We start from the raw sequence: 20,070 nt of genomic DNA, 5'->3' as shown, positions 1-20,070 counted from the left end.
CATCTGTTCATTGTAATTACTGAGTGTCTGTAATAACATAGTGGGTCCCTTCACAGGACAAACCTACTACTCTACAGTCATAATGTAGCTTCATAAACTGTTAATGGCATTAGCAAATTTCTCCTCAAAATTAATAGCTTCAGGACAAATTGTTTTCATAGAAACTGTAATGTTGAAATTAAACACCATTTTCCTTAGCAAAAAATATCAGAATATAATTTGGTGTTATTCCGATAATTACATAAAATATTTCAACGTCTTTACTTATTTTAGGGTAAGTATTAGAATTAATTCAGTCTAATTCAGTCTGATAGGAACACTGGAAATCCATCTTCTTTGATCATATGGTCTACAGATGCATAGTAAGGTTCAAACTGGAGTGTTTAGGTTTATACTTAAAAAGAATATGAGAGGTGTCTGGGTGGCTCAGTCCGTTAAATGTTTGACTCTTGAATTTGGGCCAGGTCATGACCTCATGGTTGTGAGGCTGAGACCTGCATCTGGCTCTGTGCTGGGTGTGGAACCTGCTTAAGATTCTCTCTCTCCCTCTCTCCCCTGTCCCTCCACTACTCTTGTTCTAGCTCTCTCTTAAATAAATAAATAAATAAATAAATAAATAAATAAATATAGAATAAAAAATGTGAAATAATCTATTCTTCAATGAGTGATATAGAGCAATGGTTCTGAGGCCTGAGGAATCACTGGAATGACCTTGGGGAAATTTTAAATATATGGATCCTTCATTGTATTATGCTTTCTATGTATTTTTCCTAACCAATTTTGTAGACATCCTGAGAAACTTTTTGTCTTATTGTAAATACTGTTTATGCTCCTTAATCTTGAAAATAAACTGTGAATACTTGCTTGTAAGTTTCCATAATTATGGATCCAAATCTATCCTAGTATAATAGCAATGTAGGTATATTTTTTCATGTAGTAATTCTGACTTAGATATAATTTATTCAGAGTTAATAGAATCTATCAATTGGCTTTTATAGACCTGAGAATGCCTTGGAACAGTCTAAAGATGAGTGGCATGTCTATATATTTCTGGAGGAAAACACCTGATGTTTACTTTGCTTCGTAAAAGTGTCTGTGACCGATTATTTGGTAGAGAAGTCTCTTTACACTGGTTCTCAAAATTTCTCTTGTGAAAATTAACAGTAAAGGAGATTATATGAAGAGGTACCTAATTCATCAAGATTAACACATGAACCTATGCGTTATTAATTGTCTTAAATGTTTGGTATTCTAATATTGTGCACTCTCATTTTAACTAAGACCACCGCACTAAACGTTTATATAAAACAATTGCTGTATTTACGGTAATGTACTCAAATGGTTTTCCAGAACCATATTTAAATGACCTGCAGTTTTAGTAAGTTAGACTCCATTTCTTCCATCTCATTGGAGTGAATAAGGCTGATATTATCAAACATGTTGCTGTACATAAATAAAAACATAGATATTAGGGAGCAACGTTTATTGGTGAGGTGTCCTAAGCCAATGGATAACATCTGTTTGTATTTTGTTATATTTTTCTCAATGAATTGATATTCATACATGTTCTTATAATTCCACATACAAGTTTGAACCCTGATTTTCACTTGATAGTATAACGTTTGTATTTTCATATACACTGAAGATTCTCAATGAACATCACTTTTAAAGTAGTATAAATCACGAAATTCTATCATACTTGAACTTTGTTACAAAAATATTACATACCAATTGTAGAAAAGAAAGTTGAAAAATACGAAAGGATTTTTCCATTTTGGAATAAAATTCAATTTCAATTTTGAAATAAAAGCAAAATTTACTTATAAACTCTTACTAAAAATGTATTTGGTGCACTTTATCTGTATACAGTTTGTTTTGCAAGCCATTATTCCATCATATTGTTGTATCCTATTATTGTTAAGACTGACTCATATCTCTACGAACATACCTGATTTTTTCTTAGAATGGAGAATTGCTGCATGAAATGCACCAAACAGTCTTAAAGTAGAGTATATCATTTAAAATTCCTTGCTCCTTCATTGTTGCAACTGAAACTCTTAGGAAAGTATCTGTTTTAATTGGAACAGAAGAAGAATTGAAATACACATTTAACTAATAATAAAGGACATGATTGCTGTTGGTGTTATTTCTGATGATTCCTTAAATGAAGATTATTTACCTTTTTATTTAGGAAAAAGTTTTGAATTTTATTTTGCTTTGTGGCTTTTTGCATCCTAATATTAAATAAGTTAGCATCTCTTGTGTGTTATTAATAGTATTTCATGGCCATATATTATAGGAATATCTTAAATTATTCTAAATACAATTTTGTTGCGTGCTGTACTATTGTATAACTTTTTCCTTCATATTTTAACCCATTTCCTCTTAATGCTTTTAAGAAACCTTTCATTTTCCAGGAAATCTGTGATTTTATCTTCCTTATATAATTAGATGCATCTGTTTCTATTTCTTCTTTGACATACTTGTATATGTATTTTAAATTCCTACAATTAATGTAGGTTTAAAATGTTTTAATTCCTGATAAAATAAAATTCCATCTTCATTATTTTTCCCTTCAAAAATTATTACAGGAAATGAAAATCAGATGCTTCTAGCTATCCAATATATATATCTTAAAAGATAATTTATTTATTTGAGATATAGAGTGTGAGCGTGTCTGCGAGCAAGGGAAGGGCAAAGAGAGAGAGAGAGAGAGAGAGAGCATCCTAAGCAGGCTCAGTGCTGTCAGTGCAGAGCCGATGTGGTGCTGGATCCCATGAACTGTGAGACCATGACATGAGCCAAAATCAAGAGTTAGGCGCTTAACCGACTGAGCCATCCAGGCGCTCCTAGATAGCCAATATTTTTAACCTAGCATTTATGCATATGCTGGTTTAATTTATGAAATATATGAGAACATATAAATAAAAATCAAATATGGTTATACATATGATACATATTCCCTTTAAATTGTTTGAATAATGTGGAAACACGTTGGTGTGAGTAGCCTTGTTAAAGTTTGATCCCCGTGTCTGATCAGAAGATGTATGGAATTATAGCATAGAGAGGTCTGCTGAGGTGTAAAAAGGTGAGTTAAGTTTTTTTTGCCAGAAAGGCAGAGAGGTGCTGGTGACCTATAAATGAGGAGCGAGAATATGGTTTTATATATAAACACTGTGTGTTAATTAATATGACTTTTAAATGTTTATTTATTTTTGAAAGACAGAGAGAGAGAGAGACAGAAAGAGAGAGACAGAAAGAGAGAGAGCATGAGGGGTGGGGGGCAGACAGAGAGAATGACCCAGAATCTGAAGCAGGCTCTAGGCTCCCAGCTGTCAGCACAGAGCCCCATGAGGCACGAGAATCCACAACCACGAAATCGTGACCTGTTCTGAAGTCAGATATTTAACCAACTGAGCTACCCAGGTGTCCATTAACTAACACTTTTACATGAACCTTAATTTTTGTACTGTACCAGTGTCCAAAATGCTGCATATTTTTCAACAGATCCATAAACACAGAACCTTATCCTTAGATGAATTTTCCTTTTGCCAACAACTGTTCCCCCAACGACTGACATGCCCACACCTACTCCTCAACGGTGAGCCATTCAATCACTGAAAAAAATTCTTGTTGATTACAATTATAATAAATATTGACAATTCAACAAGCAAAAGACAATATCTCTGAGATTAGTAGCAGTGTAAGAAATTCAAGATAAAAAGTTACTCTATTTTGATGATAAAATATTTAAAATAAGCAGCACTCAACAATTGAGCAACGATTTTGCCACAAACACAATAAAGTGGTAAAAGCATTAAGGTCTGATAAGTTCCTAGAAATCAGTTGGAGCACTGATCCCCAACATGTAAAGAAATGTTGCAAGTTGTGAATATAAATTTGCTAAAAATTTAAAATGCTAAAAATGGATGAGTGACAAGCTTGGTAATAAAACCATGAAATAAGACACCTTTTTCTGTACGTATATTGAAAAGAGTTCAAAAGGACTGGTACGTTCACATATTGTTGAGTCAAGGAAAATAATAATATACACTTTTTCTGTAAATCAATTTACCATTAAGTTTTTAAGAGTCTTAAAAAATGTTGGTCCACTTTGGGGAACCCAGGTGCCCCTGTTGGTTAAACATCCGACTTTTGATTTTGGCTCCAGTCATGATCTCATGCTTCATGAGATCCAGCTCTACGTTGGGCTCTGCTCTGAAGGTGCAGAGAATGCTTGGGATTCTCTTTCTCCCCCTCTGGCTAGCCCTCCCCCACTGATGCTCTCTGTCTCTGTCTTTCTCTCTCTCTTTCAAAATAAATAAATAAACTTAGAAAAATGTCCACTGTTATTCAACTCTTCCAATTTAAGGATACGCTGAAGGCATAATAAGACATAGGGGAGTGTTTTCATAAGAATGTTTGCTTTTAAATTGAGAAAAAGGCAACAAAGGCTTATGAAATACAGGCCACCCTCACATTGCAGGTTACCCTGTTCACTGAAACTTATGCAGAATGCAAATGTGCCCTGCTTCCTAACAGTCGCAGTCACTTCAGCACTGTGCCAGGTGAGGATTGCCTGCGTTTTGTAACCCTTAGGCATGGGCAGATTCTAGACGTTAAAATGACAGAAGGACCCAATTAAAGAAAGGCCAAAAGATTTTACAGAGAATTTTAGAAGGAAATAGGGTACAATGATGTTTACAATATAACTTTGTTAAACGCTAAGATTAAGGAAAAGTAAAATTTGTTGTTTATATGCATATACTAATTTTCGAAAAGAAACAACAATTTCTTGTATATGTACAAAAAAAAGGCAAAAAAAGTATGTTATCAGTACAGTCCTGATCTTAAGATATAAACTGAAAGATCTTTATTACTGTTAGATTTCAAATAGGAAAGTGGGAAAAACAAGGGCTCCAAACAGTACCCTAATAGTAATGGAAGTTGATGGTAATGCAGATTCCTTTCAATCCAAGTTCCTCTTATTTTTCCCCTTAAAAATACTGTGTTTCAGAAATCTAAGTGTCCGTCAATAGACAAACAGATAAGGAAGATATGGTATACACACACACACACACACACACACACACACACACACATAATGGAATGCTATGCAGCCATAAAGTGGGAAAAGCTCATGTTCTTAGTGACAACATCGATGAGGTAGAAGGCATTATGCTAAGTGAAGTCATTTAGACTGAGAAAGATTTATGTGGCATCTCAAAAATAAAACAAATGAATAAACAAATGAACAAAAGACCTGTAGACAGAAAGAACACAGTCATGGTTGTCTGAGGAGATGTTGGTGGGGAGATGGAAAAATGGATGAAGGGGACTGGGATATAGAGGCTTTTAGTTATGGAATGAATAAGTCTTTGGAATAAAAGGCACAACACAGGGAGTATCGTCAGTGATATTGTACTAGCATAGCATGGTGACAGATGGTAGCTACCTAGATGGTCAGCACAACATGACATATACAGATGGTGAATCACTATGTTGTACACCTGACAGGAATGTAACGTTGAATGCCCACTGTACCTAAATAAAAAAATACACTGTGCTTCCAATTAATTTGAGGAAACAGACTATGCTTATGTATATTGTAGGGGTGAGGTTTGGGGAAAGTAAATATCAGTATCTTTATCTGCATAGTTTTAATCAGGAAAACAATTTTTTCTTTGACGCTCAAAAGTCTATCAACCCAAAGAAAGCACGTAATACTGCATAAGGCTGATGAAGATTCGTGGAGAGAACTCTCGTATATTTCCTTTGACCACTCCCATTTACTACTTAAAATTCTTCATCTAACTACTTCTCCTTAGCTGCTTGTCTTTCACCTTCTCATGTTTTTTAAAATCAAGGTCTCTGAAACTGGGAACCAAGAAAAGAACACCCACACGCTTCCAAAACTCAACCAGGAGGAAATAGAAAGCTTGAACAGACCCATAACCAGCGAAGAAATTGAATCGGTTATCAAAAATCTCCCAACAAATAAGAGTCCAGGACCAGATGGCTTCCCAGGGGAGTTCTACCAGACGTTTAAAGCAGAGATAATACCTATCCTTCTCAAGCTATTCCAAGAAATAGAAAGGGAAGGAAAACTTCCAGACTCATTCTATGAAGCCAGTATTACTTTGATTCCTAAACCAGACAGAGACCCAGTAAAAAAAGAGAACTACAGGCCAATATCCCTGATGAATATGGATGCAAAAATTCTCAATAAGATACTAGCAAATCGAATTCAACGGCATATAAAAAGAATTATTCACCATGATCAAGTGGGATTCATTCCTGGGATGCAGGGCTGGTTCAACATTCGCAAATCAATCAACGTGATACATCACATTAACAAAAAAAGAGAGAAAAACCATATGATTCTTAAAAATTTTTTGAGGGGAAGGAAATGGTTGCTCTTGAACTGCATTAGCTTAAGGCTGGAAAGAGCCCTGATCACATCATACCTTTTCTGTTACACTTTATTAGTAACAAATATTTTGTCAGTATTAAGCATCTAGTGAATAACTTCATCTGCTTGACCCTGTGGAAATAAAAGTGACCTTTAAATCAAATTTATGGGGGTACATATACTCACAATGAAAGATAGAGATTTTGATTGTATCTTGGCAGTGCGTGCAGCCATGCAATCACAATTGCGCTTTTTCAAAGCTGCTGAGGATGGGGAACAGGAACAGGGCACATAAAATCACCACAGAGGACAACCTTCTTACCAGATTCTGCCATTTTTATTTGAATAGCAATCCTAGGTTTATTGCAAGCCTTTGGTTACTTTCCAAAAGTCCGAAGAAGTTGATTTGACCACTCTGCCAGTGTTCTCATTGATTTTATGGAGGAACAGGTTTGGGAGAGGCCATTCCCCTGCTTGTAGGAAGTTGGTCGTTCTCTGTAATATGTTTTCGGGATTTATTTAAGTTGCGTTAGTCAGTTTTTGTTTTTATTTCCACGCAGTGTTCCATTATATGTAACAAAGGAAATTTTCAATAACATTGGGGGCCCTGCTCCTGGGCTACCAGGAAAGTTATTATTAAAATTTACCAAGGTCCAGGGGTGCCTGGGTGCTTCAGTCGGCAGGTCATGATCTCATGGTTAGTGAGATCGAGCCCTGCATTGGGCTCTGTGCTGACAGCTCAGAGCCTCGAGCCTTTTTCAGATTTTGTGGCTCCCTCTCTCTCTGCTCCTCCCCCACTCACACTCTGTCTCTCTCTGTCTCAAAAATAAATAAACACCAAAAAAAAATTAAAATTTACCAAAGTCCAAGTGAGTCCGCAAAGGCTCAAAGCATGGGTTGTTTCTCCCCCGAGCACACATCTATCTGCTTCATTAAAAAAATAAAAATAAAGAAGTCACCAAGAAGAAGCATCCCAAACATAAACAAAACAAAACACAACAAAAAGCAAAACCTTCCTGATTCCCCTAAGATTAAAGTCATGCAGCCATGCACATACTAAAAACATAATACTAGGTTTGTAACTTTCTGGAATGTCCTTCATCATGGTAATTTGTAACTCCTTATGTAATATATATATATATATATATATATATATATATATATATGGTGTTGCCCCCCGAGCACTCTCTTCTTTCTGAAGACTGTGTATCTTGGGCATCTGTCCCACCTTGGGCTCAAATAAAACTCGTCTCCTTTCTCTTCCAAATTTTTAAAAAGTTTTGTTCATTTTGTGTCCACATCTGGACACACCACAAATTGTTCGTCTATGCGTCTGCTAATATATGTTTGAGTTTCTTTGTGGATAAGTGTCATCTATTTTCTTGAATAAATACTTAATACTTGTTTCGTCACAGGTTAGTAAGAAACTGTAAGTCTATGAGAAATTTTAGGAGGTAGACCCATTTTCCAAAGTCGCTGAATGACTTTATATTCCCTCAAGGGATGTATTAGGAGAGTTACGTTATTTCGCATTGTCATTTTTGTCAGTTTATTCTCAATCTGTTTTAATTCTTGCTCTTGAGATGGGTGTGAAGAAGCATCCGGATGTAGTTATAATTTGCTTTTCTTGACAATTCTAGTGGTCGACATTTTTTTTCCCTGCTGTTATTGGCTGTTCAGATATCTTTTATGAAGAGCCTGTTCACTTCAGATTCTTTTTTACTGGGCTGGTTATATTTTCATCCCTTAGTTATGGAGGATATGCACTTATTCTGGACATAGATCCTTTGTCAGAATTACTTGAGGTGAGTATTTTTTCTAGTCTGCAGTTTTCCTGGTCTTTGTGCTCCTCAAATCACTCACCTATAGTCTTAGTCTGCAGTCTCACTAGCTGAAGTCACCTTAGTGTTCACAGGGAAAAACAGACTTTCTAATTGGAATTCCCACTCTACCATATTAAAAAAAGCAAAACCTATCTATCTTTGTCTTCCTTCTTCCAATAATATTAAAACGGAAGGCTAATTTTGCTAATTGTGCTAAAGATCTCATGCACAGAACTAAGCAGTGTACACATATGTTAGATAGGGATATTGGCCTCAAAGGAGAATTCAGTTCTCAGAGCATCAATTTAAGGTTATACCTGTGAGGAACAAAGACTCTTTTAATTACTTTTTTAGAATTATTTTTTAATACTCTATGGAATATACTTAAGAAATACATTATAAATCTCCCCACCTTGATTTTACAAAACATGGTAAATCAGCTTTTTCCAGGTAGGTCACGTTCTACATTGTTTACTAAAAATACGTTATGTTCTTTGTGTGGAGATTTGTATCCCAATAAAGAGGAAAAAATGCACCTAAATGCATTCCGTCTTTATTTTTCTCCATAGCCCTTGCTTTTAACTAACATAATGATATATCTCTTTGTCTATGTGTCTAATGTCTGTTCATTTTCCTACAATATATGCAGCATGAGGTTGGGGTGTTGTTCACTGTGATAACCACAGAACCTAGGACGGAAAAAACAAATCAGCCTTTACAGTGTAAATGAATAAATGAATGTGTCAATTTACAGAGCAGAAATAATTCTGTATTCTGTAAACTGTTAGCCAAGTATCAAGAGATGAATCTCATAAATAAATGTTTCTGAATGAAATCAAGCCAGATGGCTGTAGATTTAAGGAGAAAATATGGTACTAAAGATTTATCTCCCATGTTATATCTGAAACAATAACGTATCATTGTTCATGGGACATTAGAAATGCAAGCTCATTTTTGTCCATTTGAATGATGCTAATTACCTGCACCTTTTCTTATTTAAAAAAACATCTATTTTATCTATCTATCTATCTATCTATCTATCTATGTATTTATTTATTTTAGAGATGAGAGACAGAGCACAAGCACAGGAGGGGCAGAGACAGGCAGGGAAATAGAATCCAAAGCAGGCTCCAGGCTCTGGGCTGTAAGCACAGAGCCTGACACAGGGTTTGAACCCACGAACTGTGAGATCGTGACCTGAACCGAAGTCAGACGCTTAACCGACTGAGCCAGCCAAGTCCCCCAAATTGAGTTAATCTTTTTTTTTCTTTTTAATTTTTTAAAGTTTATTTATTTATTTTTTGAGAGAGAGACAGAGCACAAGTGGGGGAAGGGCAGACAGAGAGGGAGACACAGAATTCAAAGCAGGCTCCAGGCTCCAAACTGTCAGCACAGAGCCCGATGTGAGCTTGAACCTGTGAACTGTGAGATCATGACCTGAGCCGAAGTTGGAAGCTTAACTGATTGAGCTTCCCAGGCAACCTTTCTTGCACCTTTTTATTGCTGAATTTCATCCCACGGGTTTTCTTTTTCTCAAAGTGTGACCAAATTCAAATATGGAGTTCCCTGGGAAGAAAGGCATAAATGTATGAACATGTGTATACATAAAATACGTAATATTATACATTAGTAGATAATAATTAATATGAAATGTGCACATATGAATATATATACACAGGAGACAGAGAAAGTGTGTGTATGTTTGGCATTTGAGATATAGGAGAAAAAGACAGTACAGTGACATGTACTAAATATTTATGTAGACGTTCTGATGTATTGTTAGAAGAGAAATTTTCTGGTAGATGAATATATCAATGAATAAATGATGAAATGGATGGAATAAAAGGAGACTCTGGCTCAGATGGAATTTCTCACTTTCTCTGTCACTCTCAGTTTAAAAGGGATAAGAGAATGTCTTCCCCAAACCACACTACAGTGACAGAATTCATTCTCTTGGGACTCACAGACGACCCTGTCCTGGAGAAGATCCTGTTTGGGGTGTTTCTGATGATCTACCTGATCACGCTGGCAGGCAATCTCTGCATGATTATGCTGATCAGGACCAATTCTCACCTCCAAACACCCATGTACTTCTTCCTTAGCCACCTCTCCTTCGTGGACATTTGCTATTCCTCCAATATCACTCCAAACATGCTGCACAACTTCCTCTCCGACCAGAAGACCATCTCCTATGCTGGATGCTTCACACAGTGTCTTCTCTTCATTGCCCTGGTGATCACTGAGCTTTACATGCTGGCTTCAATGGCATTGGATCGCTATGTAGCCATTTGTAGCCCTTTACGTTACAATACCAGAATGTCTAAGAACGTTTGTATCTCTCTAGTCATGGTCCCCTATATTTATGGCATCCTTAATGGACTCTCCCAGACACTGCTGACTTTTCACTTGTCCTTCTGTGGCTCCCTTGAAATCAATCATTTCTACTGTGCAGACCCTCCTCTGTTAATGTTGGCCTGCTCTGACACTTATGTCAAAAAGATGGCGATGTTGGTAGTCGCTGGCTTGACTTTGTCAAGCTCTCTCTTCATCATTGTCCTTTCCTACCTTCTCATTATTGCAGCCATCTTGAGGATCCGTTCTGCTGAAGGCAGGCACAAGGCCTTTTCTACTTGTGGTTCCCACTTGACAACAGTCACCCTATTTTATGGAACCCTCTTCTGCATGTACTTAAGGACCCCATCTGAGAAGTCTGTGGAGGAGTCCAAAATAATTGCAGTCTTTTATACTTTCTTGAGCCCAATGTTGAACCCGGTGATCTACAGTTTAAGAAACAAGCATGTGATCCATGCTATGCAGCAAATCATTCAGGGAAATCTCTTTCATAAAACTGCAATGTAGCATCTGTTCATTGTAATTACTGAGTGTCTGTAATAACATAGTGGGTCCCTTCACAGGGCAAACCTACTACTCTATAGTCATGATGGAATATTACATAAACTCTCAATGACATTACCAAATTTCTCCACAAAGTAATAGCTTTAATAAAAATTGTAATGTTGAAACAGTATTTCCTTAGCAAAAAAATCTCAGAATGTAAATTGTGTAGTATCCAATAATTCCCGAAAACACTTTAACATCTTTATTTTCGGGGGGATAAATATTAGAATTAATTCAGTTTGATTGGAACATGGGAGATTCATCTCCTCTGAATTATATGGTCCAGAGAGCCATAATGAGGTTCAAAATAGAGTGATTAGTTTTAAACATTTTAAAAGAGAATTATGAAATAATTTATTCTTCAATGAGTGATATAGATCAATGGTCTTGTGCCTGAGTAATCACTATATTACATTGGGGGAATTTTATTTTTATTATTATTTTTAAACGTTTATTTATTTCTGAGACAGAGAGAGACAGAGCATGTACGGGGGAGGGTCAGAGAGAGGGAGACACAGAATCCGAAACAGGCTCCAGGCTCTGAGCTGTCAGCACAGAGCCTGACGCGGGGCTTGAACTCACCGACCATGACATCATGACCTGAGCCGAAGTCGGCCGCCCAACCGACTGAGCCACCCAGGTGCCCCGGGGGAATTTTAAATATATGGATCCCCTATAAGTTTAAGCTTTCCATATTTTTTCCCAACCAATATTAGAGATATCCTGAAAAAGTTTTGTCTTATTATAAATATTGTTTATGCTCCTCAATTTTGAAAAAAAATACTCTCAACACCTGCTTATAAGTTTTCAGAATCATGGATCCAGTTCAATCATAGTATAATAGAAATCTAGATATATATTTCATTTAGTACTTCTGACTTAGATCCAATTTATTCAGACTTAATAAATAGAGTCTATCAATTGGCTCTGTAGACCTAAGAATGCCCTGAAACATTCTACAAATGAGCGGTGTGTCTTTATCTTTCTGAGGAGAATACCTGATGTTTACTTTGGTTCATAAAAGTGTCTGTGACTCATTATTTGGTGAATAAGGCTGTTGCAGTATTTTCCAAAATTTCTATCGTGAAAAGTAATAGTAAAGAAGTTATATGAAGAGGTGCATAATTCAACACGTTAGCACATGAACCTATGTGTTATTAGTCAAGCTGATGGCTGTGTATTGAAATGTAAGTTAAATTTTCTAAAAATTATCTTAAATGTCGGTGTTCTAATATTGTGTGCTCGGATATTAACTAAGATGGCAGTAGTAAATGCTTATGTGAAATCAATTCCTGTATTTACAGTAATGTATTCAAATGCTTTTCCAGAACAATACTTAAATGACCTGCAGTTTCAGTAAGTTAGGCTCCATTCTTATGTCTCAGTTGATTGAATAAGGCTGATTCTTTCAACAATGTTTGCCATATACAAATTAAAAAAATAAACTGATGTGAGGCAATGACATTTATTGGTGACATTTCCTACTCCAGTGGGCAACTTCTGTTTGTATTTTATTTTTTTTTATTTATTTATTTTTAAATTTCTCTTTAATGTTTATTTATTTTCGAGACAGAGGGAGACAGAGCACGAGTGGGGGAGGGGCAGAATCTGAAACAGGCTCCAGGCTCTGAGCTGTCAACACAGAGCCTGATGCGGGGCTCCAACCCACAAACCGTGAGATCGTGACCTGAGCCGAAGTCGGCTGCTTAACCGACTGAACCACCCAGGCGCCCCTTCTGTTTGTATTTTATTATATTTTTCTCAATGATTTGATATGCATACATATTCTTATAATTCCTGAGACACAATTGGAATCATTTGCCTTATACAAGTTTGAATACTAAGTTTTCACTTGATAGTATGTTTGTATTTTCATACAGACTAAATATTTTTAGTGAACATCACTTCTGAAGTATTATACAGAAAATTTGACCATACTTGAAATTAGTTACAAGAATATTGTATATGAATTGTAGAAAAGTAAGTTGGAAAATACTAAAGGGTTTTTCAATTTTGGAACAAAATTCAAATTAAATTTTGAAAAAAAAAGCAAAACGTACTTGTAATCTCTTATTACAATGAATTTGGTGCACCTTCTTTGCATACAGTTTTTCTTGCAAGCTTCTGTCATATTGTATCCTATTATTGCAAGGATTAACTCATATCTCCATGAACATGCTTGATTGTTTTTTTAGGATGGGGAATTGCTGCATTTAATGCTCTGAATATGGCTTTTGCTATTTTTTAAACTTTTTGTTAATTTTTTTCTGTGGGTAAATTTTTCTCTGGGAGTCATCAACTTAGTCATAAGCACTTATGACTAGTTATGCTTGAGCATAACCAGTCGACTGTGCCTTTATTAATATTAGGGCATATCATTTAAGATTGTTTGTCTTCTTTGTTGTCTCAACTGCACTCTTTCGAAAGGAATATGTTTTAATTGGAACAGAAGAATAATTGAAACATACTTTTAAGTAATAAAAGACATACATCAGTTTGATGATTGCTGTTCATGTTATTTCTGATGATTCCTCATATGAAGAATATTTACATTTTTATGGGAAATTTTTTTTAAATTTTGTTTTGTGGCCTCTCTGCCACCTAAAATTAAATAAGCAAGCATCTCTGTATGTTATTAATTTTTCCTGGCCATATTTTGTAGGAATATGTTGAATTTTTCTAAATAAAATTTTATTGCACACTGTGATATTATATAACCTTTCCCTTCATATTTTAACCTGTTTCCTATTTTTTTTTTAATTAAAAAATTCCTTTGAGTTAAGATACCGTGTAATATTTGTTTCAGGTGTTGAATCTAGTGATCCTTCCCTTACATACAACTCCTAGTCCTCATCACAAGTACTCTCCTTAATACCCATGCTTCATTGAAACCATTCCCTCACACACCTCCCCTCCCGTAACCCTCAGTTTGTTGTGCATAATTAATAGCCTGTTTTCTGGTTTGCTTCTGTTTCTTCTTTTCCCCTATGTTTATCTGTTTATTTCTTAAGTTCCACATATGAGTGAAATCATATGGTATTTGTCTTTAACTGACTTATCTCATTTTGCATAATACTCTCTAATCCCATCCATGTCAGTGCAAATGGCAAGATTTCATTCCTTTTTATGGCTGAGGAATATGCCATTACACACACACACACACACACACACACACTAACTTCTTTATCTATTTATTAGTTGATGGACATTTGGGTTCTTTCCATAGTTTGGCTATGTTGGTAAGGCTGCCACAAACATTGGGGTGCATATATCTTTCCAGATCAGTATTTGTATTCTTTGAATTACTACCTGGTAGCACAATTTCTGGATCATAGGGTAGTTCTATTTTTAACTTTTTGAGGCTACTTCATACTGGTTTCCAGAGTCCCTGCACCACTTTGCATCCCCACCAACAGTACAAGAGGGTTTCTCTTTCTCTGCATCCTCTCCAACATCTGTTGTTTCTTTGGTGTTAATTTTAGCCATTCTGACAGGTGTGAGGTGGTATCTCGTTGTGGTTTTGGACTTGTATTTCTCTGATGATGAGTGATGTGGAGCATCTTATGTGTCTGTTAGCCATCTGGATGTCTTCTTTGGACAAGTATCTATTCATGTCTTCTGCCTAGTTCTTAACTGGATTATTTGTTTTTGGGTACTGGGCTTTATAAGTTTTTATATATTTTGGATACTAACCCTTTATGAAATATCTCCTTTGCAAATATCTTCTCACATTCTGTAGGTTGCCTTTTAGTTTCATTGATTGTTTCCTTTGCTGTGCAGAAGCTTTTTAATTTGATGAAGCCCCAATAGTTCATTTTTCCTTCCGTTTCTTTTGCCTCAGGAGACATACCTAGTAACAAGTTGCGGTGGCCAAGGTTAAAGAAGTTGCTGCCTGTGTTCTTGCTAGGATTTTGATGGTTTCCTGTCTCACACTTAGGTCTTTCATCCATTTTGAATTTATTTTTGTGTATGGTGTAAGAAAGTGGTCCAGGTTCATTCTTTATGTTGCTGTCCAATTTTCCCAACAACATTTATTGAAGAGACTGTCTTTTTTCCATTGGATACTCCTTCCTGCTTTGTTGAAGATTGTTGGCCAATGTAGTTGTGGGTTCATTTCTGGTTTTTCTGTTCTATTCCATTGATCCATGTGTCTATTTTTCATCACTACAGTTTTGTAATATAACTTGAAGTCTAGGATTGTGATCCCTGGAGGTTTGCCTTTCTTTTTCAAGATTGTTTTGGCTATTGCGTATCTTTTGGGGTTTCACAAAAATTTTAGGATCATTTGTTCTAGCTTTGTGCATAATGCTGGTTATGTTTTCACCGACATTGCATTCAATGTGTAGATTACCTTTGGTAGAATAGACATTTGAACAATATTGGTTATTTCAATCTATTAGCCTGGAATATTTTTTCCCATTTTTGTATCACCTCAGTTTCTTTCATCACTGTTTTATAGTTTTCAGAGTACAGACATTTTACCTCTTTGGTTAGGTTTATTCCTAGGTATCTAATTGTTTTGGGTGCAATTATAAGTGGGATGGATTGATTTCTCTCTCTGCCGCTTCATTATTGGTGTATAGAAATGCAACAGATTTCTGTACATTGATTTTATGTCTTGCAACTTTACTGAATTCATGTATCAGTTTTAGCAAATTTTTGCTGGAATCTTTTTAGATTTCTATATAGAGTATCATGCCAATCTTCAAAGAGTGAAAGTTTGACTTCTTCCTTGCTGATTTGTATGCTTCTATTTCTTTTTGTGGTCTGGTTGCTTAGACTAGAACTACCAGTAATATGCTACATAACAGTGGTGAGGGGGAACATCCCTGTCTTGTTCCTGACCTTAGTGAAAAAGCTGTTATTTTTTTCCTATTGAAGATGATATCAGCTGTGGGTTTTTCAAATATGGCCTTGATGATGTTGATGTATGCTCTCTCCATCCCTACTTTGTTGAGGGATTTTATCATGAATGGATGGTGTATTTTGTCGAATGCTTTTTCTGCATCTATTTATAGGATTATATGGTTCTTATCCTTTTTTTTAAATTAATGTGGTTTATCACACTGTTTGATTTGTGAATGTTGAACCACCCTGCAGCTCAGGCATAAATCCCACTTGACTGTGGTGAATGATTCTTTAAATGTACTGTTGGATTTGATTTGCTTGTATCTTGCATATATATATATATATATATATATATATATATATATATTTATGATATGCATCCATGTTCATCAGGGATACTGGCCTGTAGTTCTCCTTTTCCGTGGAGTTTTTGTCTGGTTTTGGAATTGGGATAATGCTGGCCTTGTGGAATGAGTTTGGAAGTTTTCCTTCCATTTTTATTTTTGGAATCGTTTGAGAAGAATAACATTTAACACTGCTTTAAATGTTTTGTAGAATTCCCCTCGGAGGCCATCTGGCACTGGACTTTTGTTTGTTGGGAGATTTTTGATTACTGATTCCATTTCTTTGCTTGTGATTTGTCTGTTCCAGTTTGTATTTCTCCCTGTTTCAGTTTTAGTTGTTTGTAGTTTTCTAGGAATTTATCCATTTCTTCCAGATTGCCCAATTTGTTGGCATATAATTTTTCATAATATACTCTTATAATTGCTTGTATTTCTGTGATGTTGGTTGTTGGTTGCTATTTCTCCTCTCTTATTTGTGATTTTATTTATTTGGGTCCTTTCTTTTTTCTTTTTTATAGGTCTGGCTAGGGGGTTTATCAATTTTATTAATTTTTTCAAAGAAAGCCCCTGGCTTCATTGATCTGTTCTATTGTTTTCTGTTTGTTTGTTAGTTTCTATATGTCATTTATTTCTGCTTTAAACTTTATTGAGCTTCTTCCTCTGACTGTAGGCTTTATTTGTTTTTATTTTTCTAGCTCCTTTAGGTGTAAGGCTAGGTTGTTTATTTGAGATGTTTTTCCTTCCTTGATAGGCCTGTAATGCTACATACTTCCCTTTTATGACAACTTTTGCTGCACCCCCTGATTTTTGACTGTCATGTCTTTAGTTTTATTAGTTTCCATGTTTTTTTAATGTTTTTTTTTTATTTCCTGGTTGACTCATTGATTCATTAGTAGTATGTTGTCTAATCTCTATCTATGTGTTCGTGGTCCTTCCAGATTTTTTCTTGTGGTTGACTTCAAGGTTCGTGGTGTTGGGGTCAGAAAATGCACATGGTATGATCACAATCTTTTTGTCTTTGCTGAGGCCTGACCTATTTGTGACCTAGTCTGTGATCTATGTTGGAGAATATCTCATGTGTACTTGAAAAGAATGTTTATTCTGGGGTGCCTGGGTGGCTCAGTCATTTGAGCATCCAGCTTTGGCTCAGGTCACTATCTCACCACTGGTGAGCTCAACCCCTGTGTCGGGCTCTGTGCTGACAGCTCAGAGCCTGAAGCCTGCTTCGGATTCTGTGTCTTCCCCTCTCTCTGCCCCTCTCCTGCTCCTGCTATCTCTTTCTCTAAATAAACATTAAAAATGTTTTTAAAAATTTAAAAAAAGAAAGAAAAGAATGTTAATTTTGCTGCTTTAGGATGAAATGTTCTTAATGTATCTGTTAAGTTCATCTGGTCCAGTGTGTCATTTAAAGCCATGGCTCCCTTGTTGATTTTTCTGCTTCATCTATCCACTGATGTAAGTGTGGTGTTAAAATCCCCTGCTGTTATTGCTTTATTATTAATGAGTTCCGTTATGTTTGTTATTAATTGTTTTATATATTTGGGGGCATAAGTAGCTACAAATGTTAGAACTTCTTGTTTGACAGTCCCCTTTATTATAATATTACAATAATATTATAATAATATTACAATAATATTATAATAATCTTATAATATAGAGCCCGTCATCTCTTGTTACATTTTTGGTTTAAAATCTAGTTTGTCTGATACAAGTGTTGCTACTTTGGCTTTATTTGATGTCCATTTCCATGATAAATGTTTCTCCATCCCATCACTTTCAATCTGCAGATGTCTTTAGGTCTAAAACAAGTATCTTTTTGGCACATATAGATGTTAACCCATTTCATCTTAATATTTTTAAGCAATCCTTTATTATCTCACAAATGTATGATGTTATCTTCATTGTATAATTAGATGAAATACTTCTGTTTATTTCTTATTTGTTCACATCATTTAAAATACATATAGATGTAAATACATCTAACAATAAATTCTTACAATTAATATAAATGTAAAACATGCTCCAATTGCTAGTAAAAATTCCATCTTCGTTATTTTTCCTTATAAAAGTTTTTGTAGGAAATGCAAATCAGATGCTTCTAGTTATCCAATATTTTTAACCTGGCATTTATGCATAAGGTGGTTTCATTCATGAAATACAGGAAAATATATACATAAAATTCAAATATGGCTATGCATACAAGACATATCTGCAGTAAATTATTTGAATAATGAATAAACATGTCTTAGTATGAATAGGAATGTTATGGCTTAGTCTTCACGCCCGACTGGGAGATGTATGGGATTATGGCATAGAGAGTTCTGCTTAGGATGAAAGGAGATGAGTGAATTAAGACTTTTTTTTTTTTTCCAGAAAGGCAGAGAGATGCTGGTGGCTTATAAAGGACGAGCAAGAATGCGGTTTTATCTATAACCATTGTGCATTACTTAACACTTTTATATAAACATTTTAGTTTTGTAACATTGCCAGGGTCCATAATGCCACATAGTTTTTCGCAGATATGTAAACACAGAACCTTATCCCTAGCTAAATTTCCCTTTTGCCAACAATTATTCCCCCCCAAAGAACCGACATGCCCACACTGAGCCCTCAGCTGTGAGTCATTCAATCACTGGAAACAAATTCTGTGTTGATTAGAATTATAATAAATCCTGAAAATTTCAACAATGAGAAAAATGTTTCTGAGCTTAATAGTAGTAGGAAAAGTTCACGACAGAAAATTAATCTGTTTGACTATAAAATATTTAAAATAAGCAGCACTCCGGGTGCCTCGGTGGCTCAGTTTGCTAAGCATCTGACTCTTGGTTTCGGCTCAGGTCACGATTTCACAGGTTTTTGAGTTTGATAAAATAAATATTTTTTATTTTATATTTAAATATTTAAAATATTTAATTTAAATATTTTTAAATAAATATTTAAAATATTTAAAATATTTAAAATATTTAAAATATTTAAAATAAATATTTAAATTTTTAATATTTAAAATTTTTTATTTAATTTTTTTTTATTTAAATATTTAATATTTAAAATAAGCAGCACTCCGGGTGCCTCGGTGGCTCAGTTTGCTAAGCATCTGACTCTTGGTTTCGGCTCAGGTCACGATTTCACAGGTTTTTGAGTTTGAGGGCCAGGTTTGCCTTTGTGCTGGCAGTGCAGCCCCTGATTGGGATTCCCTCTCTCTCCCTCTCTCTGCCCCTCTCCCACTCACATTATCTCTCCTTCTCTCTCAAAATAAATAAATAAAGTTAAAAAAATAAATAGGTAGCACTCAATAATTGGGCAAAGATTTTGCCACAAAGAGAATAAAGTGGTAAAGTGTTAAGGTTTGATAAGTTCCTAGAAATCAGTTGAATCACTAACCCCAACACATAAATAAATGCTGCAAGCTATGAATGGAACTTTGATAAATTTAAACATGCTAAAAATGGATGAGTAACAAGTTTGGTAATGAAAACATGAACTAAGATACTCATTTGTGGGGGCGTGCCTGGGTGGCTCCGTCAATTAAGCATCCAAATTTGGCTCAGGTCATGATCTCACAGTTCGTGGGTTCAAGCCCTGCTGGGCTCTGTGCTGAGAGCTTGGAGCCTGCAGCCTGCTTCAGATTCTCTGTCTCCCTCTCTCTCTTTGCCTCTCCCCTGCTTGTGCTCTCTGTCTCAAAAACAAAACAAAACAAAACAAAACAAAACAAAAACATTAAAAAAAAGATACTCTTGAATGTCAG

At 35.4% G+C, this 20,070-nt stretch overlaps 1 protein-coding gene across 1 annotated transcript; it reads left to right on the top strand.

Annotated features, from left to right (window-relative positions):
* The first annotated feature begins 10,086 nt into the window (after positions 1 to 10,086).
* On the top strand, positions 10,087 to 11,094 carry LOC122483761 (olfactory receptor 5M10-like). The gene has a single exon (XM_043581129.1). It carries the CDS (start codon positions 10,147 to 10,149, stop codon positions 11,092 to 11,094), a length of 948 nt encoding a protein of 315 aa, XP_043437064.1. The 5' UTR covers positions 10,087 to 10,146.
* The last annotated feature ends 8,976 nt before the right edge of the window (positions 11,095 to 20,070 follow it).

The sequence above is a fragment of the Prionailurus bengalensis genome, chromosome D1 (assembly GCF_016509475.1).
Source record: "Prionailurus bengalensis isolate Pbe53 chromosome D1, Fcat_Pben_1.1_paternal_pri, whole genome shotgun sequence".
Taxonomy (NCBI): domain Eukaryota; kingdom Metazoa; phylum Chordata; class Mammalia; order Carnivora; family Felidae; genus Prionailurus; species Prionailurus bengalensis.
This window is presented reverse-complemented; position numbering and strand designations above follow the sequence as displayed.

Bases quoted from the DNA above. Each gene is read 5' to 3' on its own strand.
- LOC122483761 (XM_043581129.1), top strand. From the start codon at position 10,147: ATGTCTTCCCCAAACCACACTACAGTGACAGAATTCATTCTCTTGGGA.